The sequence below is a fragment of the Lepidochelys olivacea genome, assembly GCF_965140295.1.
Source record: "Lepidochelys olivacea isolate rLepOli2 genome assembly, chromosome: 2".
NCBI classification, from domain to species: Eukaryota; Metazoa; Chordata; order Testudines; family Cheloniidae; genus Lepidochelys; species Lepidochelys olivacea.
The window spans coordinates 66,196,373-66,209,261 of NC_140412.1; the positions used below are offsets into that span (position 1 = coordinate 66,196,373).

At 46.7% G+C, this 12,889-nt stretch overlaps 1 protein-coding gene across 1 annotated transcript in view; it reads right to left on the reverse strand.

Annotated features, from left to right (window-relative positions):
* RAB2A (RAB2A, member RAS oncogene family) overlaps nucleotides 1-12,122 on the reverse strand; it is an 82,116-nt gene extending 69,994 nt beyond the window's left edge. The window contains exon 1 of the mRNA XM_084618091.1: nucleotides 11,768-12,122. Coding sequence (XP_084474217.1) covers nucleotides 11,768-11,813 — 46 coding nt within the window. The 5' untranslated portion in view covers nucleotides 11,814-12,122. The remainder of the gene's footprint in view (nucleotides 1-11,767) is intronic.
* Nucleotides 12,123-12,889: the final 767 nt, after the last annotated feature.

Sequence of the window (12,889 nt, forward strand, 5' to 3'; positions counted from 1 at the left end):
CTTTGAAGTATAAAGACAACATGAAAGGTTGGTGGGAGGAGGGGGCCCTACTTGTTTTGATGGAAGACTTGGAGACATCATTTGTTCTGCCACCTCAACTAAAAGGGCAAGTGTGTTGAATCTTCAGCCAAGACTTCCTTTTTTACCATATTAGTCACTCAATCAAGTAGGTGTTTAACATTTTTTTAATTTTTTTTTAAGTCTGACTAAAAATCTCTTTCCCTCAACTGCTCAGTTTCCACTCTTGGCTCTTGTGGAGACATCTGACTAGCTCTCCAGTCAGAGAATTTTAGACTACACTGTACCTAAATTTACAATGTAAAACAAGCAGACCACATTTAAAAAAAACAGCCTTTCAGGTGTCTGCCCTTTTTTGTTTATGATGTATCTCAGTGGTGGGCAACCTGCAGTGGCCACAAGACTGTTTGTTTACATTGACTGTCCACAGGCACGGCTGCCCACAGCTCCCAGTGGCTGCAGTTCGCCCTTCCTGGCCAATGGTATGATATGGTATTTTTGGTACAGAATTCCCTCAAAAGTATCAGGGTTCTGTGTGGTGCAACATGGGTGCACGCAGCTGGGGGGGGGGGGGGGTTCCAGGGGGATCTGGATGCACAAGGGCTTCTTGGGTTGTTCTGGGTGCAGGGAGAATGGGCCCCTGCAGGGAAGTCCAGATGAAGGTGGTTAGGGCTCAGCAGGGGGTGGGGGGCTCAGGGTGCAGCTGGTTGGGACTAAATGGGATGGGGGACTCCCTATGCCGGGATGAGGTGGGGTTCTGGAGCAGTCAAAGGCTCCTGATGCAGGGGTGAGGCTCGGCAGGGGGATTCTGGTTGCAGGGGGAGGTGAGGCTCGGCAGGAGGGGCTGGGTGGATAGGAGGAGCAGCTCCCCGTACAGTGACCCCTCCTTCCGTAGTTGAGGCGCAATAGGGTAAGAAAGTGGGGGAAGGGGTCAATGTAGGGGAACTGTTCGCGCTGTCTGCCCAACCCGTGCATCTGGATTTCCCCCCTCCACCAAGTCTCTCCCCCTGCACCCAAAACCCCCACCACACCAAGCCTCACCCCTTGCACTCAGATCCCCCTGACAAATCCCCACCAATGCAGAGTTTCCTGCAGCTGGCAGAGGTTTTTGGGGGTTGATATGACCCAGCCCCGCCTGCTCTGTGCAGGGGAGAGGGAACTCCATCTCCCCACAGCTGGGACTAATATCCCTGGTCAGCTGGGGCATCCCCAGACCCTCCTTCCTTCCATTTCCTCCCCCACGGTGACTTACCTCTCCCCTGCCTGTGCTTCCCAGAAGGGGTGAATGAGCACTGGTGCAGCTTCTCTTTGCTTCCCTACAGAAACCATTTTTCTGCAGGGAAGCAAAGAGAATTTAAGGAAGCAGGGGCTGTCCTGCATGTGCACAGTGGCGCAGAATTCCCCCAGGAGTAACAATACCATCAAGCCTATGGAAAGGACACTGGACAAGTGGAAATCCACTGAGATGAAGCATTTCTTCTGTAAAGATATACAAGTAATTCTCTTCTCTCAAGAAAAGAAACCAATCTCAGTGGATTCCTCATCTTCAAGATTAAAGTGTACACTATGTTAATAATTACTTTGCTACAGTAATGCCTAGATGCCCCAGCTTAGATCAGGCCTCATTATGCCAGGCACTATTCAGATGCAGAGTCAAAAACAGTTGCTACTCCATAGATTAGGGATCAGCAACCTTTGGCAAGTGGCCCATCAGGGAAATCTGCTGGCAGGCCGGGATGGTTTACATGCACCGTCCACAGGTTTGGCCGATCACAGCTCCCACTGGCCACGGTTCGCCATTCCAGGCCAATGGTGGCTGCAGAAAGCGGCAGCCAGCACATTCCTTGGCCCACGCCGCACCCTGCAGCCCTCATTGGCCTGGAACGGCGAACCCCCGCAGCCAGTGGCAGCTGCAATCAGCTGAACCTGCGGATGGTGCAGGTAAACAAACTGTCCCGGACCGCCAGCAGATTTCCCTGACACGCCACATGCCAAAGGTTGCCGATCCCTGCCATAGATGGACAAGACAGACAAAAGATGGGGAAAATAGTATCTTTATAGATAGGAAGCAGACACAGAGATGTGAGTGACTTATCCAAGGTCACACAATGAGTCTGTAGCAGAGCCAGGAATTGAACTCAGATCTCCTGAGTCCCAGTCCAGAGTCTTAACTACAAGACAGTTCTTCCTCTCATTATTCTCCTTTCTATTAGTCAGTGACACATAAAATTAAAGTTGCACAAGCATTTCTATTCTGAGGGATCACTTACATTTTCAATTGCTTATAACTTTAAAAAAATCAAAGTTTGAACAAAAGTGGAGTAAAAATATACCTTTCCAAGTTATCAAGTATATTTTGCTACTTTGGTTTTTTTGTGTGGGAGGTGGATAGGGAGGATGACAGCTATAGTGACTTGGCAATTTGAAAAAAATTTGAATTTGTATAAGACTGTCTATGGGGCATATATGCCTTTCTGTAGTCTGGGAAAAGTAAATTGTGATTTTTGAAAATCATAAAGGTTTCTAAGAAGGCTGTTGCACATACTCACTAGATCAATGGTACTAGATCACTGGTGGGCAACCTGCAGCCCATCAGGGTAATCTCATTGCGGGCTGCGAGACATTTTGCTGACGTTGCCCATCCACAGGCATGACCTTCTGCAGCTTCCAGTGGCCACAGTTCGCCGTTCTCGGCCAATGGGAGCTGCAGGAAGGGGGGGCTGCAGGGATGCTGGGAACTGTGGGGAAACATGCCTGCGGACGGTCAATGTTAGCAAAACGTCTTGTGGCCCGCAATGAGATTACCCTGATGGGCTGCAGGTTGCCCACCACTGCACTAGATTTTATAATACACCTCCTAGTGATTTGTCAACATTCTATGCAAATATTGTTTAAGCAAATTTGAATGAAGACATGGAGGGAGGAAGGCAGATCTCAAATGAGAATTGGTGCAGAAAGGTGTGTATGAATCAAGATAAAGTCTTTTGCCTTATTAACTGCACAGCTAGATATGGTAAACCCCACAAAATTTTATACCCAAAGAGCTCAAATGAACATTAAGTTTGCAAAATGAAGCAATCAAAAGTCAGGACATAACAAAGATAAGGTGGCCTACCCAAACTTAACTATGCCCTCTTGTATGTATACACAATGACACAATCTTTAATTACATAATCATATTAGACCAAGAATTAGGCAGAGCTATATAGTGAATTGTTCCAAGATGCAGAGCATGCCTACCACATTTGTTGCAGTTGTATTGTGGATACAAGAGGTTGAGAACAATCCAGGGATGATATGCTAGACTGGAACCCAGAAAAATCATGTTCTATCCCTGCCGCTGCAACAGACTCCCCATGCAACTTGGGAGTCAATTTTCCTGTACCTCAGTTAAGCATCTCTAAAATGATGTTTGCATTTCATGACCTCACAGGGGTGTCGTGAGGATAGATTCATTAGTGTTTGCGAGGCAGCAAACTATATGGCCCTGCAATGTTTGAAACAGCTGTCTCATTCATTCAGCAGTGTTATTTTGTATGTGAAATGAGGCAGAGGTTCTGGGGAAAAAAATAGTATGTGATCTTGTAATAAATTACTATCATAATACATAAAAACAAAGGGGCAGATTTAAAAGTGCACAGGCCTTAACTCTTATTTCCTAATTGGTGTGCTCTTCACTTTGTTGCCATAACATTCTTTTAATGCTGTTATACATATTTGGTTAAGACACATCCTGAAGGGGTGTGAACATTTGAGATATCCTGAGTTCCCGCTTAATTCAAGACAGAGACCAACAGTTTGGACACACCTTGCCAAGAAAGAAAGTAAACCTGAACTCTTGTTTATAAACCAAATCTAAACAATAATGCTTGGTTACATACTAAGAGTTTACCATTTGGCATCTCTGAAATCTATTGAACAACAGACTTGGGGCTGGCAGCTGAAGCATATTCAATCATGTTCTTCCACTAGTCCCTCAATAGTGAGGGCAGAAGGAAATTCCAACTAACCTTATAGCTTGCAGTTCTAGTGTCAAACCCTGAATTCAAGGCAACAGTCTTGATTTGTTCCCTAAATTCTCCTGCCTGCCTACAACTACTTCCTCCTCCTCAGTCTCTGCTTCTCTTGGTCTCTGTCCCACAGTATGTGTAACTTGAAATGTTGTTTCAGCGCATTTGTTTTCTTCTTCGGAACAAGTAAAAAGTATTGAATCAGGCAGCAGTCTTTGTATTGCCTCTTCTAGAAAGAGAGAAAACAAAACTTTCAAAGACTACCAAACAAAACAGTTCATAAAAAACCCTAAACTGCCTTTAAACAAAACCAGATTAGTAGTGTTATCTTCATGAAAAGTAGATTTCCAGTCCAGCTGCTGAGGCTTGGTCTACACTTAAAAGTTATGTCAGCAGGTATGTCTGTCAGAGGTGTGAAAAAAACCACACCCTGGACCAACACAGGTATGCCGACAAAACCTCTAGTGTAGACGCAGTTATGTTGATGGAAGGACTTCTGTCAGTATAGCAAATGTCATTCAGGGAGGTTGATGACATTTCTACACCAACAGAAAACTCCTGTTGGCATACGCCATGTCTTTACTAAGGAGCTACACATGCACAGCTATGCCAGTATGGGTTCTGTAGTGCAGACATAGCCGGAGAAACCCATACTCCGAAGCTCCGTATTAGCTTGCACTTCCTCTCCTGTGCTCCAGGCTGGCTTTCTGTGAGGTTAATGTGCTCTAGGTATTGCATGATTCTGCTAGCTAACTCTTGCTTCCTTGCATAGAAACCAGGAGACCCCAATACTTTCTAACCTGGTCACCTGTCTAGAACCCAGAAAATGACCCATCCACTCCCAGTCTTTATTCAAGCCTAAGTTAATTGTATCCAGTTTGCAAATTAATTCCAATTCAGCAGTCTCTCGTTGGAGTCTGTTTTTGAAGTTTTTTTGTTGAAGAATTGCAACTTTTAGGTCTGTAATAGAACCCAGAAAGGTAGCATAACCTCTCACAACCCCAAATGGAATAAGACTTGACATGATGCTCAAGTTTCAAGACTGTCAGGCTGCAAGAGAAAGATACAATCAGCAGATTGTTTACAGATGATTCTCTTGGTAACATGAAATCCTATTTTTTGTATTTGATGTTAAAAAGATTGGTGGACTCCAGGATTTCAATAAACCTATTGATAAAAGTGAAGGGACCTTCAAGCTTATGGTGGGGGAGGGGAGAAGTACCTTTCCAGGATGAATGACTCTATAAGATGGGACTCCACCACCACATTTGGAAGGAATTCATGATGTATCCACAGAACCTTGAAAAGGTTACTGTAAGATGATCAATCACTACAACACTACGTTTATGCACTGTAAGATGAAGTCACTGCCATCAGGAAAATAACCTTTCTACATGAGGAACTTGATGCCTGTGTTACATGTAAACTTAAAAGGACTTCCTTCATCTTAATCGGGTCTGATTTAATATGTGCAGTTTAAAAGGAGCTGTTCAATAGTTTTTTTTTTAAAAAAATGCATCAGGCCCCTCGTGCATTGACATATAGCTGCAGAGAAACTAGTTTATGTTTGATGCGTCCTCTGTTACAAATGTGAAACAACTGAAACAGAACACTATTTAATAACCACCTGCCAGTTTAAAAGGCTGACTGAAATGATCTGATACAGAGCGCTTAGTTATCCATTAATATAGAAATACAATATTTTTATTTTACCTTAAACTTTTACTACCTGCTTTGGGAAGCCATTACTGCTAGCTAATTCAATGTCTTTGAAAACTGAATCCAAGTATTTCTAGAATGCTATAAAATAGAGGCCTATTTCCTCTAGTAACTGCTGTTTAGAAGCAGGTTTCAGAGTAGCAGCCGTGTTAGTCTGTATTCGCAAAAAGAAAAGGAGGACTTGTGGCATCTTAGAGACTAACAAATTTATTTGAGCATAAGCTTTCGTGAGCAACAGCTCACTTCATCAGATGCATTCAGTGGAAAATACAGTGGGGAGATTTATATACATAGAGAACATGAAACAATGGGTGTTATCATACACACTGTAAGGAGAGTGATCACTTAAGGTGAGCTATTACCAGCAGGAGAGCGGGGGCGGGGCGGGGAGGGGATTTTTTGTGGTGATAATCAAGGTGGGCCATTTCCAGTAGTTGACAAGAATGTCTGAGGAATGGGGGGGAGGGAGGGATGGATAGTTTTACTGTGTAATGACTTATCCACTCCCAGTCTTTATTCAAGCCTAAGTTAATTGTATCCAGTTTGCAAATTAATTCCAATTCAGCAGTCTCTCGTTGGAGTCTGTCTTTGAAGTTTTTTTGTTGAAGAATTACAACTTTTAGGTCTGTAATCGAGTGACCAAAGAGACTGAAGTGTTCTCTGACTGGTTTTTGAATGTTATAATTCTTGACGTCTGATTTGTGTCCATTGATTCTTTTACGTAGAGACTGTCCAGTTTGACCAATGTGCATGGCAGAGGGGCATTGCTGGCACATATCACATTGGTAGATGTGCAGGTGAACGAGCCTCTGATAGCGTGGCTGATGTGATTAGGCCCTATGATGGTGTCCCCTGAATAGATATGTGGACACAGTTGGCAATGGGCTTTGTTGCAATGATAGGTTCCTGGGTTAGTGGTTCTGTGGTGTGGTGTGTGGTTGCTGGTGAGTATTCGCTTCAGGTTGCGGGGCTGTCTGTAAGCATGGACTGGCCTGTCTCCCGAGATCTGCGAGAGTGATGGGTCGTCCTTCAGGATAGGTTGTAGATCCTTGATGATGCGTTGGAGAGGTTTTAGTTGGGGGCTGAAGGTGATGGCTAGTGGCATTCTGTTATTTTCTTTTTTTGGGCCTGTCCTGTAGTAGGTGACTTCTGGGTACTCTTCTGGCTCTGTCAATCTGTTTCTTCGCTTCAGCAGGTGGGTATTGTATGTATTGAAGGGTGCTTGATAGAGATCTTGTAGGTGTTTGTCTCTGTCTGAGGGGTTCAACGTCTCGGACTCAAGGAATATTTCCAACACACCTCTGAACAACATACTAACCCACAGAGACCTTCCTACCAAGACTACAAAAAAAAGGAATCTGGGTGGACTCCTCCTGAAGGTCGAAACCAGAGACTGGACTTCTACATAGAGTGCTTCCACCGACGTGCACAGTCTGAAACTGTGGAAAAGCAGCATCACTTGCCCCATAACCTCACCCGTGCAGAACACAATGCCATCCACAGCCTCAGAAACAACTCTAACATCATAATCAAAAAGGCTGACAAAGGAGGTGCTGTCGTCATTGTGAATAAGTCGGAATATGAACAAGAGGCTGCTAGGCAGCTCTCCAACACCACTTTCTACAAGCCATTACCCTCTGATCCCACTGAGGGTTACCAAAAAAACCTACACCATTTGCTCAAGAAACTCCCTAAAAAAGCATAAGTACAAATCCGCACAGACACACCCCTGGAACTCTGACCTGGGGTATTCTATCTGCTACCCAAGATCCATAAACCTGGAAATCCTGGACGCCCCATCATCTCAGGCATTTGCACCCTGACAGCAGGATTGTCTCGATATGTAGACTCCCTCAGGCCCTACGCTACCAGCACTCGCAGCTATCTTCGAGACACCACTGACTTCCTGACGAAACTACAATCCATTGGTGATCTTCCTGAAAACACCATCCTGGCCACTATGGATGTAGAAGCCCTCTACACCAACATTCAACATAAAGATGGACTACAAGCCGTCAGGAACAGTATCCCCGATAATGTCACAGCAAACCTGGTGGCTGAACTTTGTGTCTTTGTCCTCACCCGTAACTATTTCACATTTGGGGACAATGCATACCTTCAAATCAGCGGCACTGCTATGGGTACCCGCATGGCCCCACAGTATGCCAACATTTTTATGGCTGACTTAGAACAACGTTTCCTCAGCTCTCGTCCACTAATGCCGCTACTCTACTTGTGCTACATTGATGACATCTTCATCATCTGGACCCATGGAAAAGAAGCCCTTGAGGAATTCCACCATGATTTCAACAATTTCCATCCCACCATCAACCTCAGCCTGGACCAATCCACACAAGAGATCCACTTCCTGGACATTACGGTGCTAGTAAGCGATAGTCACATAAACACCACCCTATACCGGAAACCTATAGACCACTATTCCTACCTACATGCCTCCAGCTTTCATCCAGATCACACCACACGATCCATTGTCTACAGCCAAGCTCTATGATACAACTGCATTTGCTCCAACCCCTCAGACAGAGGCAAACACCTACAAGATCTCTATCAAGCATTCTTACAACTACAATACCCACCTGCTGAAGCGAAGAAACAGATTGACAGAGCCAGAAGACTATCCAGAAGTCACCTACTACAGGACAGGCCCAACAAAGAAAATCACAGAACGCCACTAGCCGTCACCTTCAGCCCCCAACTAAAACCCCTCCAACACATCATCAAGGATCTCTACACTCTATCATGAAGGACGACCCATCACTCTCGCAGATCTCGGGAGACGGGCCAGTCCTTGCTTACAGACAGTCCCCCAACCGGAAGCAAATACTCACCAGCAACCACACACCACACCACAGAACCACTAACCAAGGAACCTATCATGGCAACAAAGCCTGCTGCCAACTGTGTGCACATATCTATTCAGGGGACACCATCATAGGGCCTAATCACATCAGCCACACTATCAGAGACTCGTTCACCTGCACATCTACCAATGTGATATATGCCATCATGTGCCAGCAATGCCCCCCTGCCATGCACATTGGTCAAACTGGACAGTCTCTACGTAAAAGAATCAATGGACACAAATCAGACGTCAAGAATTATAACATTCAAAAACCAGTCGAAGAACACTTCAATCTCTTTGGTCACTCGATTACAGACCTAAAAGTTACAATTCTTCAACGAAAAAACTTCAAAAAACAGACTCCAACGAGAGACTGCTGAATTGGAATTAATTTGCAAACTGGATACAATTAACTTAGGCTTGAATAGAGACTGGGAGTGGATGGGTCATTACACAAAGTAAAACTATTTTCCCATGTTTATTTCACAAGATATATTATTTTTGGCATGTGCCTCACCCACAACAGAAACTCTGCAACTGGACATTAACAATTCTGTCTGAGATATGATCTAGAACAGAATCCATATCACTCTACCAAAACTGTTCTTGTCTGAAGCTAACAGAAGGAAGACGTCACTAGAGTAAGGCGAACACACAAACCAATGAGATCGGTTGAGTAAAAAGTGCCAACTTTACAATCAATTTTCTGTAGCTACAATTTCAATTTTTTTTTTTTTTTTTTAAAAAAAGCACTTATGATACCTGCACTTCAGTGAATAAAAGCACTCGGCATCGTGATTCAGATCAGAGACATGCAGTTTTGGTATAACCGCATACCATTTTTGTTACTACTTGCATAACCTGCTTTCTGTTAAAAAGTAATGAGCAATGGAGATCAACTTAATTTCAGTCTTTTGGGAGGGTTCAATAACGTCTCCCTTTAGTTTTTCTTTTTACAACACATTGAAAAATAATTGCCGAATCACCATCCAACTGATCCAACTCTGAAGACTCTACATGGAAATCCCTGAAATAATCTCTGGATCAGTATGAAAACACTAGTGCAGATAAGCCGGTTCCTTGATGGCATACTAGAATTCTTAAAGTGTTCACAAGAGGTCTAAACACCACAAACTCTCAAAAGATTTTCCACAATACACCTATTTCAGCCATGTACAGAAATATGACTCTCCTTCCTTTACAAGCAGAACCCCTCATTTTAAAAGTAAATTTATTTTAGCCATGATTTTGTCTCCTTTATAAGCTTCCATCAGAAATTCTGAATCCTGAAACTGAAATTATAATAAATAGTTTTAAATTAATAACTTGTTTCTATCACAGGTATTTTCCTCCATCTTAGACTTTTGTCATATTGTGCCACATTCAGCATTTAAAGTTAAAATAGACTCAGGATCGGGTGGGCTCAGGCTTCAGTCCCCCCTTTTGGGGTCATGTAGTAATTTTAATGGTCAGACAGGGGTTGCAGTGCAATGAAGTTTGAGAATCCCTGGTCTAAATGCCTTTTTATATTTAGTAAAGTATTTTAAAGCACTTACACATTTGTTAAAATATCTTAAAGAAAATCTTGCCAGATAGATACACCATAGATTTTTTTTTTTTTTTTAAAGTTAGCCACAATCAAAATACGATACCTTACCATGCCAAATAATTGTGTGGAATTTTGATTAGCTGTAGGCCCTGCCCACACTGGGGAGGAAAGCACATTCACTTGGGAAGCTTGATATTAACACCCATGGCTAGCTGTTTTCAGCCCTAACATGGAGAGCGGCCTCATATATTAAAGCCTCTCAAAGCTCGAGATGAGCCCACACCGGCCACAGCAGTGCCATTGGGCTATGGAAAGGAGCCAGGGTGTGCCTGACCAAGAGAAAGGAACCAAGTCAGATGGTGATCTGGCAGAAGGCAACACCTGAAGTCTATAAATAGGAAGATTTGGTGACAGAAGCAGAGGTGGAACTAAAATGATTAGGGGTTTGGAACAGGTCCCATATGAGGAGAGATTAAAGAGGCTAGGACTTTTCAGCTTGGAAAAGAGATTACGGGGGGATATGATAGAGGCATATAAAATCATGTGTGGTGTGGAGAAAGTGAATAAGGAAGTTATGTACTTGTTCCCATAATATAAGAACTAGAGACCACTAAATGTAATTAATGGGTACCAGGTTTAAAACAAACAAAAGGAAGTTCATCTTCACTCAGCGCACAGTCAACCTGTGGAACTCCTTGCCTGAGGAGGTTGTGAAGGCTAGGACTATAACAGGGTTTAAAAGAGAACTGGATAAATTCATGGAGATTAAGTCCATTAATGGCTATTAGCCAGGATGGGTAAGGCATGGTGTCCCCTAGCCTCTGTTCGTTAGAGGGTGGAGATGGAGGGCAGGAGATCACTAGATCATTAACTCTTAAGTTCACTCCCTCTGGGGCACCTGGTATTGGCCACTGTCAGTAGACAGGCTACTGGGCTGGATGGATCTTTGGTCTGACCCAGTGTGGCCGTTCTTACATTCTTAGGTGCATTTTAGCTCCCTGAAGTAGCTGGACTAGGTGCTTGTTGGTGCCAGGTGGAAAAAAACAACACACCTGGTTAAATGGCAGGTGCTGTTACACTGCATGGGGGAGGGGAGGGTGCTAGTGCCCTGGAGCGCCATGGCTCTTGCACATGGAGCCTCGTTGGGGCAGGGGCCTTGCCACAGGCTTCTGCAAGGCCCCTGGGAGCCGAACAGCATCAGGCAGCTCCCGTGTCGTATGTTTCCGGCGTGACACCCTTCCCTCCCCTAGCACTCGGGTTTCCAGCGCCCCAGGCCTGACCCCGGCCGGGCCGCCTCCCCACCACGAAGGGCCGGGCCCGGAGCAGAGTCAGGGCCTGCACACGCCTCGGAGAGGCAGCAGGCCCCAGCGCCTGCGACCAAGGACTCCTGCGGGGCTGGGGCAGCCGGGTGCGGGGCCGATCAGCACAGGCCAAAGGCACGTCGGGCGGGGCCCGCTGCCGAGCGCAGGGCGGGGGAAGTCACCACGTCGGCGACGCCACCACTGCGGAAATGGGACAGCCGGGGTCGGGCTTAGCGCGGACGCTCTCCCCGCCTCGCAACCCTCCCCCATTTCCGCAGTAAAGGTCTCCGCTCCCCTGCCCTCTTACCTGTGTCCCCAATGATGATATATTTGAAGAGATACGCGTAGGCCATGGCCGCCCAATCCCCGCCCTCGCCGCCGCCGCCTCTCGGTCTCTCTCTCTCTCTCGCTCCTCAGTGACGCGCACTCTGCCCCCACCCGCGCTGTCAGGGCTCGCGCAGCGGAGAGTTCGAAACCGTTAACAGCCACCTAACGGAGCCCGCTCCCCTCTTCTCAAGCGCCCCGTGCGCTGTCCCCCCTCTCGAGCTGCTCCGCGTCCGGAGGCGGCAACCCGCAAGAGCAGGAACAATAACAGGCAGCGGCGGCAGCAGCCCGAACCCTTCAGCAACGTCACGCAAGGCGACCTCCTCCTCCGCCCCGCCCCCGCCGACCCGGAAGTGCTGAGGCAGCCGGTGTTTGGGGAGGTCCCGTGTGACAGGCAGCTCTTACCCCTGCCCTACCCGCGAGGAGTCCTGCAGCTGCCTGAGGCTCGGAGAGAAAAACTTCTGGTGGGGCTGCCCCCCTCCCCCCCCCAGTGCCTGAGGGGAGAGAGAATCCTTCGGGGGGGCGGCCCTCCGTGACTGAGGCAGGTGCCCTGTCTGGCTGTCCCTCCCCCACTCCCTCCTGCCCTCCCGGTGACTGGGGTCGGGAGCGAGGCTGTGGTGCCCTACCGCCCTGTGGCATGCCCGGCGCTGCCCTTCGCTGTGCAGGGGGCGAGCGTGGCAGCCCCCTCCCGGGAGTGGAGAGAAGGGGCCGTGGATGTCGGTGTCCCTCCCGCTCGGGAATGTCGCTGTTTGGTCTGACGGCTAAGATCCGTTGTGGGATGTTGTTTGTGTTGCTGCGGTGGCCTGGGACACTGTGCGGGGGGCCAGGACCCCGCCGTGCTAGGCGCTGGCCAAACACAGACCAAAAAGATGGTTCTTGCCCCAGAGTCTCTACGCGCGATGGCCTGGTCTACACCTGAAACTTAGATCAGCCTGCGCTGTGAAAATCCTGTCCCCTGTGTGATGTAGGTGGGCGATCTAATGGGCAAATTTTTCCCCTCAAGGGGGTGGGTTAACTACAGTGATGGAAAAACCCTTTCCGGCCCTGTAGCAATGGACTAAGTTAGGGTGGCGGAGCTGCAGCTGGGCTGCTATAGCACACGTAG